Here is a 12,126-nt window from a genome sequence, read left to right on the forward strand (position 1 = left end):
ATAATCTAATGTTATGCGTTAATAATTGCATTATGCTCAGGGGGCTACAGGCTACTGCCTCTTTAATGATGCCTTTAAGTGCCTTTCGTTTGTTCTTAATTTTATAATACAACACCTAACAATAAAGTGTACCAAGTAATATGAGTCAGTTTTTGGATTACATTTTATTACAAAATAAAGTAGCGCTAAGTAACTAGGTAACAGTTAACGAGGAATTAATAATTTAATTTTTAAGTCATTTTTAATTATCTTGTGGAGCTTCACGTTTGCCCATGATTCACTTTTCCCATTTCCGATAGGAGGGGAAGGCAGCACAACAACCGACGGCAGTAACAGTTACGACTTGATACTTAGCATTAGCTCAGAAGCAAGAAGCAGCACCAGTGCCGTTCAAACGAATTTCGTCTCACAATGTAAGTCTGTTATGGTTCTACCGAACGGTTTTTTTTTTAATTAAATGGTCGAAACTTGGTGAAACTTTGTCTAGCATACCTGCCTTCTTGGTGGTTTGGTGAAACTGGATCACAGAAAGAAAGCAACGCCCAAAAGTTTGCTGCGTTGCTACTAGCCCGCAACAAGTGCTAGGACGTTAGTTTTCGAGATGTAGCTAAGCTAGCTGTAGCTACATCTTGCTAACTTCGTTCAACACAAACTGTGTCGACGTTTCTTTGCACAAGCTAGGCTTTCCTCCAGGTCCCCGGTTTTCTGTTTGGTTATTCATTTAAAGACTAGTGGAACCATTTCGTTGTAAATATTGCAAGTGTAATCGGAAATCAATACAGTGTTAGCGAAGTAAAAGTAATGGTGAAAAGTCAACTTGGAACAGGAAATGGATTGATGGCTAACGTATCTGTGTGTTAGTAGTACGTAATTGTGTAATTAAAATGGTGCAACTAGAAGTGAGTGATGTTTTATTGTTATTATCTCTTGTTTATCGGTCTTTGGTCAAGTGAGAATGAAAACACAGGACAAGCCAAATCCTAATTTCGTTTGAAGGGCCCCTTGTTTTTGTATTTCCACTAACCTCCCCCATCCCTTCATCCATTCACACCCTACCACTACCTACCACCCTACAAAGGAAGTCTGTCCAAATAGTATCATATAGTTTAAAAAGAAGCCCTGATCGAGTCTGTAAATTACGTCACAGTATCTCTTTGGGTGATGTTAATCCTCGATGAAGATAGTTTCAGCTTTAAAATATCCAAGAAGCATTGTACCTAACTTTTTACTGTGATAAAGCAGGAGTTTTCAGAGCTTAACTACTTGGCTGCAGTCAAACTTGTAACCCAGAATTTGCATGTACTTTCATGAATAGAGGGATGTTTTGACTAAATCAATAATTTATAGTTTTAGAGGCAGGAGGTTATGATGTCATAATTGCATGAATCATTTAATTATAATTTACTACGTAAATGATCTTTGTAAAGATAAAATGTTGACTCGGTAATACAGTCAGTGAACGATTTGATATGATATACAATACAGTCACAGTACATGACACATGATCTTAACCGTGTAATTTTGGAGGCTTGACAGTATTTTTTTCTACTTCCACAATCCAGTAGAGAAACTACAAGTATTGACAAAGTCATATATCAATATTTTTCTGTCGGGATTGATAAACAAGTAGTAGTTGATATAGTATATAAAAAAATTGTGTGAAAAAAAATGAATATCACTTTCCGTAAGAGGGCTACTCCTGTACTTCAAGGAGACTGTATGTTTGTTTAGTCAGAGTTTGGATATTATGGTATGGAAAATGGATGTAGGACTGGAGACAAGCATAAAGTTATTTGGACCAATTCATTACACATTAACATGAAAAAAATGAACAGACAAACATCAAAGAGAAAGTTACTCCTATAGTACAGTGTGTAATGCAATTGCTGTGATTTGGGACTGTTGGCTTTACACCTGTGTAAAAACTTTACAAAAAGATAGAGTGAAATAGGAGATAGGAGTCTTTACATAAAAAAGTGATGCCCTGCTTTATTACAATTAGATGGACATGTTTGCTGGCTCCCGGTCTCGTATAGCCAGACCTGTCTCCACAGCGTGTGTCAGCACTGGAGAATTGATGAGGGGAAATAAACTGTGGAAAACTAAATCTTTTGTGCTCCAGAAAGTCAAACCACAGATTTATTTTGAATTAAGAAGATGTCTTATTTGTTTATTATGTTATTAGAATCCGCTAACAACCAACACAAGAACCAAGGTGGCAGTCAATAGACCTTTTCCATGACATGTTGACATGTCACTGCAGGGAAAGCACAGATGTAATTTGTAAGATAAATGATTGTTGCAGTCTATTTATGTCATTCACTTTTATGACCCTGTTATTGTACACACACTGGCTCACTTTGCATGGCTTACTGCAACGTTTAAATGGAGTGAAGTCATCATTAATGTTAATTATACCTGTGCTTTTTGTGCCATGATAAGATAAATCTCTTTTGTCTAAAGGTAAATAGAAGATATGGTCACCATGAAGAATAAAAAATAAGAATGATCAGACTGTAGTCATACAGTGAATTCAGTAAGTGTGAATGTGACCACAATTTTTTCACATTCTCTTATGTTGCATTGTGCTTGAATTAAACACAAAATACCTCACAATGACAAAACAAAAACAGAATTTCAAAAATTTTCATAAATTTATTAAAAATAAAAAGTTTTCAGACCTTTTGAACTTGAAATTTAGCTCAGATGTCTCCAGTTTCTCTTGATCATCTTTGAGATTTTTCTACAGCTTTACTGGAGTCCACTGTTGTAAATTCAATTGATTGGACATAATTTGGAAAGGCACACACCTGTCCATATAGGGGAGGTGAGAAGGGCCATGGTAAGAGAAGTGACAAGAACCCAAAGGTCACTCCGGCTGAGCTCCAGAGACCCCGTGTGGAGATGGGAGAAACTTCCAGAAGGACAACCAATTCTAAGCATCATGTCTGGAGGACACCAGACATGATGCTTACAGTTGAGGTCAAACAGTTAAATTTTGATTTCATCAGACCAGAGAATCTTGTTTCTCAGAGTCCCAGACTGCTTTAGCTGCTTTCACTTTTCACATGAAAGGATTCCTCCTAACATCTGGCCACTCTGCTGTGAAGCCTAGATCATTATTTCCCATAACTTTAAATCCTGGAGACATGGATTTAGAGTGTTTAAGTTAAAAAATTATTATCAGATACGATTATTCTAAGACTCACTCTGTTGGTGTTTTATGAAAAGAGACTGAACCATACAGTCTATGTGCAGCTGGAGAATCATAGCAATCAGATAAAAGCTGGATAGAGTTGCATATGGATGTTAATTCTCTGTGGAAGTAAGAGTCTTTCAAATGACACAAAATCATTAGACTCCATATTGATGACACTGTGTGTCATTTAAGCAAAGCACCTGGAACCAGGCTCATCCAATAAAATCCAGTTGTAGAGCTGCAGTGCATATTGTTCACACCTGCGCTTTTGGATCAGAAGTTCCAGTCCAACCTGTGGCACCAAAAGTCAAGGGCACTAATAGGTAATTAAATACATGCCTGTGTAGACATGGCAAGGTGTGCCATCTACAGTCATTAAAAGTCTTAGCATTGTAATTTTGGCACCTGTGCCCCCTGTAGGAAAAGTTTGATATCTGCAGTTGTTTTTTAAAAATAAGTGCTGTTTTGTGTGTATTTCATTTTACATTTGTATCACCTCTTAACTAAAACAAAAGAATTGATAAAAAAAATTAAAATAATTTTGCCTCAGAAACCTCCAGTGTACACTAAGTACTCAAAGTTGTGCCTGTAAACATGAAGTTCTGCTTTCATGAGGTCTTGCGTGTGTAACAGGATTATACTCATTTAGACTTTGCCCACCTATTCGCCATTGTTGGGTTTGGTGTTTGCCTTCCTTTTCTGGAAGAATATACGTCATGGATTGTTTTTCTTCAGGAAATGAAGTAGGTTAGTGTTACTACCATATATTGCAGTTTACATTGAGTGTTCCTGTGTTGTTGAAACCAAGGCAGTTGGAATGTAAGTCAGCTGTTGAATCACGCACCTAGACTTAAGCTGTATTTAAAGTTGGCTATCAGCTGCAGTCACCTCTGCAGTGCTGACAGATGTTTATACACTCTGGCTGACTGTGACATTAACACTCCCTCTCAGCCGCTCTGCTTTGTGTCGGGTGACTATAACTGGCAGTTAGATAAATAGGTTTGTTTTCTGACTTTTTATGCAGTAGTGTGAATCAGGATTGTTCAGTTATTGATACTAAGCCAGAAAATTGATAGTCCTGTATCACTTAAAGACTTGTGTTTGTAAATTCATAAGGATTTAGGAGAGAGTGGAGTAGGTAGTTGGCTAGAATATACAGAAGTGCAGTTTAGTCAGCTTCCTCATTCCTCAGTACCCACACTGACTTCTATTGTGGAACCAAATATACAGTGTGTCTAACGTAAGCAAATTTCATTTTAGTAGTTTCAGTAGTAATTTCACTTCGAACTAAGTAGTGCCAGATAAAATAAGAGAGGGTTTGTGAGTGTGTGGCTCTTTGTCATGGACAGTAGGTCAGTATAGGTGCTGATTTAATTTGATAAGGAGTATATGATCATTTTATTCAGTATATGTTTATCAAAAAGTCCTAATTATTTGGCCTGTCCTGCACTAATGTTATAAGCACTTGTCATTCATAGCTTTGTTTGTCATAAGGGATGATAAGGGGTGTTTTGAGCATGTTGTATATGCATTGGTGTGTGCAATAACTGTTTTGCATGCAAAGGAAATTACCCATCTGCAGCTGTCTTGGCTTTCTTTTAATGTGGGCTGAGTCTTTGTATATGTTGTGAGTAGCTACACTGGTCTGTTTACTGAGTCATAATAATCCCTTACAGTTTGATGTAAACGACTTAAACCAATCCTCCTATTTTCAGTGATCTGTTGTTGTCTTTCTCAAAATAAGTGGTGTCACTGTAGAGCAATGCGGTGTGGAGTCAGAGGGTGGCAGTAGCTAACTACTTTGTGTTCTTGTTTAGAACGCTCTTCCAAAGTTGTTTAGAAAAACCCTCAGACAATGAGGATTAAGATGCATGCTTGCAGTTTTAGATGGGCTGGGTGTATGCTGTTATGTCCAAACACAGTCATTTTTTTCTGATGTATTTCACTCAGCTCCCTATTTTCAGTTATTTGACTGTTATGAAGCATTGACATGAAGCATTAATCTTGCAGCAAATCTATGGGCCTCCCATTCATTCTTAAGGCATATAACCACCCAGTGTATTCTTGCTTGATAAATTAACCTCCATCCAGATAATATCCATCCTCAGTTAGTTATTATTTTGAATCCCACTTCAGCCACGAGACAGACATGGACATGACATATTAAGGAAAGTAAAAACAGAACAATGTGCTTAATATGTTCATTTATTGGCAGACAAACTAGAGCATGTGTACAGTATCAATATTCACATGTCCCACCTCTTCCTGCACGAAAACTAAACAGCCAAATTTCTCTACAGGAATAATTATACTATATCAGTGAGAGATTTTCAACATGTGAAATGTGAATTTTTGTGTACATGGTCAGACATTCTGTGGGTTGGTTTGGAGTCACCAAACTACTCTGTTTTGGTTTAAATTATCATGTAATTGCAGTGTCACTCCTGTTGGTCTTAAAGCTCCCTCAGATTGGTTTTGCTGTGTAGCAGACTTTTACCTCTGAGAAAGAGCCCAGCCTTTTCTAAAAAAAAACCTCAACATGTCCTTTTCTATACGATTTCACAAAATCAACAATTTATTTTATTCAATGATTTAATGACTAAAAATGTCAGCAATAATTGGCATCAACTGTTGAATACAGCATGTTAAGTGAGGTAGGATCAATTGTCATATACTGTGTGTTGTGCCACAGACACAGTGTAATGTGTTTGCTTTCATACTGCACCAAAAACAAATGTCACCAACTCTGGTCACTTGGGTGCTTGATTGATTAATGCCTTAACATTTTAGGTGGAGATTGAGTTATATGGTATGTAACAGATTTTCTTTTTTAAATCTCACACGAGGCTAATATTTACCTTTTCATCATCAGGTCAGCCCTCGGTCCAGAAGGCTCTGGCGCAGCGTCAGGCAACAAGCGCTTGCAGCAGACCCAGGCGCAGGTGGATGAGGTATGATATGTCTACTGGCTTGAGGTCCATTTAAAGCCCCAGGCTTTTATTTTCACACTGGTTGATATTAAATATAACCCTGTTGTTTAAAAAAAAAAAATCCTAATTCATGTATGTATTACTATTAAGAATACAGAAATTATTGATTTCTGATTATCATTTATAAATAAAGCTCTCACATGTGACCATTTCACTCTGCCCCATCTTAAAGTCAATTTTATAACTCTTAAACTGTATGTAAGTTCTACTTAGTCTACCTTTCTCAGTGTACCTCATTTACCTCACCAAGCCCGCTAACTCTTCTAGGGCTGGATATCTAGGGCACTGATCTTCCAATTTTGATTCCAGAAGTCCAGAATTTATTCATTTTAATTCAATTTAATATCAATCAGATAAATATGAATGTTAAACTGCTTCTCAGAATTTACCCTTTGAACTTAAATTTCTTCCAAATTCAACAAGTGATCAACAAATTTTTCCTTGAATATAAAATTGTCTCAATCGCACTGCACATTATAGGCTAAATTCTGATTACATTTGTGGTTATAAAACTCTGGACCAAGGATTAATTTTCTTTTGCAAATTCAAAACAATTAAAACAAGATACATGTATATTTTTTAGGTCTACTGGTGCTAAACATTTAAAAAAGAATAACTAAAAAACTGCACCACTTACAAGGGTGTCATCATTATGCATCATCCTTTTTAATGATCACTTTGAGCACAGACGGGACAGAAACTGTCTGTTCACTAATTCATCTGCACTGTTTGTGTTGATGAAACAGTAGCTTGATAATTGCAGACACCTTAGCTAGTGTATGCTTGCCTGCACGTACTGACTGAATAAAGTAAAATCCATGTCAAACACAAACTGAAAGCTCAAATCAGTGCGCAGAGTCCAGAGAAAGCCAGAGTCAGCTGACCATCCTGAGTCATGACAGTCCCGTAAGATTTGGCGGATCCACACAGACCGTAATTGTTCACTACACAGTTTACGAGGCTGTCATGAATCAGTGTGGCTAAAATAGCCAGCTATCATCTACTTTTCTTTTTAACTTTCTTTTTGTGCATGTACAGTGCATTCAGAAAGTGTTCAGACCCCTTCAATTTTTTTCACATTTTGTTATGTTACAGCCTTATTTCAAAATAAATAAAAAAATATTTTTCAGCTGATCAATCTACACTCAGTACCCTATAATGACAAACTGAAAACAACATTTAGTAATTTTTGCAAATGTATTAAAAAGGAAAAACTGAAATGTCACATTGATAAACTGAGCAAAAGGGGAGAAGGGCTTCACAAGAGAGGTTACCAAGAAACTGATGGTTACTCTGGCTGAACTCCAGAGATCCTTTGTGGAGATAAGAGAAAATCCCAGAAGAAATGTATTTTTATTTTTTTGTCGCCTTCCCCAGCTCTGTGCCTCAACACAGTTCCGTCTCTGAGCTCTGCAGGCAACTCCTTCCTCCTCATGGCTTAGTTTTTGCTCTGTTATGCACTGTCAGCTATGAGACCTTAGGTGTGTGCCTTTCCAAATCCTGTCCAATCAGCTGAATTTACCCCAAGTGGACTTCAATTAAGTATAGTGTAGAAATATCTCAAAGATGATCAAGAGAAAAGGGAGGCACCTGAGGTCAAGTGTCGTAGCAAAGGGTCTAAATACTTATGTCAATGTGATATTTCAGTTTTTCATTTTTATTAAATTTGCAAAGATTTCTACAATTTGGTTTTCACTTTGTCATTAGGGGGTATTGACTATACATTGATGAGGGAATTTTTTTTTTTTAACATAAAGTTGCAACATATAATGTGAAAAAACTTGAAGGGGTCTGAATACTTTTTGAATGCACTGTAGTAATAACTCAATTTCCATAAACTAGACATTCTGCATATCATGCAGCCCTACCTGAACCACTTTCAGCAAGTAACCACTACATTAACAGAATCTACTGTAACTTAACATTTAGTCCACATGTACATGTTCACTGATAAACGGCGTAAATGCAAAGATCGATCTTGAGATTTTAATAATCAATATTGGATCATTCAAATAAAAATTGCAATTATTTGAAAAATCAGTTCTTTCTTTTCTGTCAAATCCTAAACACTCCCCTCTTTCTCTCTCTTCAGCCACTCTCTGTGACTCCCTTGTTCCTTGATATCTGTCTCAAGCAGAGACTTGCATAACCCTTGGCAGCCGTGTCATGAATCACCACAATGTGGAATCAGTAGCTCTCTAATGCTTTACCTCCACATGTCAGTTCACATGCCAGGGAACATTCAGTGAAAGTCATTTCTTCTGCAGTTTTTAGAAATTATATTCAAAACCATGTCAGTGAGGCCACCAGGAAGAAATGTCTGCCAAGTCTCACTCGTCCCATGGGTGTCACTCTTAACCCTATTACTGTTCTGCCTCTCCTTCTCTCATCTGTGGCCCCCTTGGGTTTAGCCCCTCCTACCCAGAACTTTAACCGTAGCATGTCATACAAAGCCTCCAATTGGCTGCCTGCAGTTTATATAATCACTGTCTCCATAGTTATGTAAGGCCTGCATGGGCCAGTACACTCCTCTCCACACTGCCGCTCTGTCTGAGAGGAGGGGCAATAAGTTGGGTTTGTGGATCAGTGGAACATATAGGTTATGTGTATTGTGTCATACTGTGACAGACCTGCATGTCTGTCTGATTCTATGTGAACTCTGTTATTAAGCATGAGTGTGTGTATATATATATATATATATATATATATGTATATCTTGTCAGGAATACCAAACATTTAGGTCCTGTACAGCAAGACACAGGATTTTTAAAAAACACTGACATTCAACCAAGTATTTTATTCTTGTGTGTGTTTGTGTAGGTGGTGGATATTATGCGTGTTAATGTGGACAAAGTGCTGGAGCGCGATCAAAAGCTGTCTGAACTGGATGACAGAGCAGACGCACTGCAAGCTGGAGCCTCCCAGTTTGAGACCAGTGCTGCTAAGCTGAAAAGGAAATACTGGTGGAAGAACTGCAAGGTGCCTAAACAAAGTTTGTTCCAAAAAGCACATTGTAAATGATAATGAATTAACTCCATTCTACAAGTCTCTAAGCTGGAAGTGGTCTGAGTTATATTGGTCTTGACAAAGCCCATACCCTTAAATGGAGTTTCATGTTCATGTTTGTTTTAGCAGCATTAAAGGTAAATAGTTTGACTACACAACACAGTTTACATTTACCATTTATGATTGTGAACTGAGGTGAAACAAAAATACAGAAAATTGTATTGTTAACAAAATTAAAAGATAGTACAAATAATAAGTCTTTGCTTTTGAAAAATACACATCTTAATTCCAGTTAAAGTGTATAGCACTAAATTTACTGTACTTTTACCTCTTCCAGATGTGGGCCATCCTGATAGCTGTCATATTGATCATTATCGTCATCATTATTAGTAGGTATCAAGCCTGTGGTTGGTATAAAGTATGATCTTCTACATATAATTACTTTACAGAGATTTCAGTTTAAACTGGATTGTTGATGTTTATCTATATATGTTGATCTAGCATATAATTAAATTAGAGATGCTTTTTTTTTTTTTTCTAATTTACTGACTTTCTGTAGTAAAACAAATTATTTTATGTAAGACTTTCGTCTAAAAAGTTCTTACTTCATTCACAGTTTGGAATCAATCGTAAAGCAGTGACGGGATGGAGGAGTGGAGGAAACAATGAAGAAGAAGAAGAAGAGGAGAGTAGTAATGTGCATAATTAATGTCTCAGAAGAAGAGGTCACATGATCACTGGCTACTGAGCTACACAACATTTTTCACCTCCTGTATGGGGTCTTCATTCCTTGTCCTGGATTGTTGTGTGTGTGTGTGTGTGTGTGTGTGTGTGTGTGTGTGTGTGTGTGTGTGTGTGTGTGTGTGTGTGTGTGTGTGTGTGTGTGTGTGTGTGTGTGTGTACGTACACGTGCCTCAGTAAAGGATTGTCATAATACCAGAATTTTACCCTGCATTACTACACCATACCAGACATCACTAAACGCTTATTAGAGTGCCATGCCAAAGACAACAGATGATAAATACAGTCAAAACTCAACTAAAACCTATAAAAAGCACATACATACACACATATTCCAACCTCAGGACTAGAAGTGAAGAATATTGTTGTAAACTCTCCTCAACTTATATTTACTTTTTTATGTTTTACTGTATTAATATCCATTGATTTTGTGTGCCGGGCTAAGATAAGTGCCTTTGACAATATGCTGTTATGTGTTAGGTTAGATTGTAACAGTAATCCTACAGAAGAGATACCCGTTTCCAACATACACACATGTCTACTTTTTGGAGTTTAATGTCAATATTTCAATATTTAATAATTTCCCCTCATTTAAAAAAAATTGGTTGCTTGCTTTTCAAATTCCAGTTACAAATGAAATAGTGTGATTCAATGCCTTAATTCATTTATGCGTGTGTTAACTGAGTTCTCTGTATAATATCTTAAATTTAGGATTGAATGAAGGTCACTCAACAAAAAAAAACTATGCAGTAACACGCTGCTGAACCATCTGATATAATACCTGTCCCTGTCCATCTCCTTTTGAGATGGGTACAGTATAAACTAGTATGGGCTTGCATTTAGAAAAGTGCCTATATTCTAAAACCAACAACCGCAAAGTCTGAGTGTAAAAAAAAAAACAAAAAAAACAAAAAAAAAACAAAAGTGCTACACTGGGTCTAAGAAGTGGGGAGTTGTCTCAGTCAGGTTCTCCAGGATATGCCAGAAAGTTTTTCTCTGAAATATTCAAGCGCAACAAAGTAAGAACATTTAGTCTTAGACAGATGCCTTAATCCGTTTCTCCAATGGAGAGCAGCCAACAATACAGCCATACCTTATTGACCATATTAACCAGCCAGTTGAAGAGTAGTATTTTCTGAATGCTCTGTCTAAACAAATACTGTGCTGCTTGCATTAATCTGCTGAGCTAATTAATAAGTCTTCTGTTCAGTCACACTGGCATTTATCCAATCCCAAATGCAAATTGCTCCTTGTGTGATATTTTAGTTTTATTATCTTGCTAACATCAACTTTTTTGAGCATTGTTATTATATGTAGAACTAATCTTGCCGCTCAGCTCTCTGCTGCTGAGCATCATGGGTGTTTGAGTGTGGAGAAAAACAATTCAGTTTTGGGTGTTGGGCAACACCAATATTGGATGATTGCTTTCCCTGCTTTTGCTTCCATTTTATTAAAAGAAGCATGTTTTAATTAGGCAAACAAGTTGGGATTGCTTTGTACATTCATTTAATTGTGTCTGGCATTTCATCCAATCAGAACTGTTGTTGCATTTTTCAGTAGTGGATGATACATTAGTAACTGAAATGAACACTAACACAGGTATGTGCTCTTTAGACATTTTTACAGTATATAGATGTAGACATGAAGGAAATTGTGTAATATTTTTCAAAGGCCATTGAAAATTCTTTTACATGCCAGCCTTTTATCACAGATGTATGGAACTGTCATCATCCTCTCCTGTCTACACCACAAATTTGAGGCCAAATTACTTACAAATAAGTGCAATTCTACTCTTTTGCCCAATATGCCTTTTGCTTGAATAAAAGATTTAACTTAAATCACGAAACCTTGTCTAAGTATTTGTTTTCCTTGATCTGTTACACAATATATGTCAATGGTTACTTTTCCCAACAGAGACTGGCTGTCTCACAGATAGTCCTTGTTCAACTTTATAGATGATAAAATTATCCTTAATTCCTCTGTTTAAGTCTGATACCTCCTCACTAATTCAATACACACTGCAGAACTGGTCTCTGACTGTCACTGACACCAAGAAGATTGTATGAAAAACAGTTGTCACTATATGTTAGATAATTTAATTGCTAAAAACTTCCCAGGTAAAAACACCACCTGTTTACCTCAGTAGCTTTCTCCCTTGAGCCTAAAGACCCATTAACCAGCCTCATGAGA

General features: G+C 36.8%; 1 protein-coding gene across 1 annotated transcript; it reads left to right on the forward strand.

Moving 5' to 3' along the window:
* Nucleotides 1–300: 300 nt before the first annotated feature.
* On the forward strand, nucleotides 301–11,782 carry vamp3 (vesicle associated membrane protein 3). The gene is made up of 5 exons (XM_022745534.1): nucleotides 301–413; nucleotides 6,072–6,150; nucleotides 9,010–9,168; nucleotides 9,533–9,584; nucleotides 9,812–11,782. Coding segments are annotated over exons 1-5 (309 nt in total). The 5' UTR covers nucleotides 301–411; the 3' UTR covers nucleotides 9,829–11,782.
* Nucleotides 11,783–12,126: the final 344 nt, after the last annotated feature.

Source organism: Seriola dumerili, unplaced genomic scaffold, assembly GCF_002260705.1.
Source record: "Seriola dumerili isolate Sdu_G_001 unplaced genomic scaffold, Sdu_1.0 BDQW01000088.1, whole genome shotgun sequence".
Taxonomy (NCBI): Eukaryota; Metazoa; Chordata; class Actinopteri; order Carangiformes; family Carangidae; genus Seriola; species Seriola dumerili.

Coding starts and splice junctions, on each gene's coding strand:
- vamp3 (XM_022745534.1), top strand. Junction 6,151..9,009: donor CCCAGGCGCAGGTGGATGAG/GTATGATATGTC, acceptor GTGTTTGTGTAG/GTGGTGGATATTATGCGTGT. Junction 9,169..9,532: donor ACTGGTGGAAGAACTGCAAG/GTGCCTAAACAA, acceptor TACCTCTTCCAG/ATGTGGGCCATCCTGATAGC.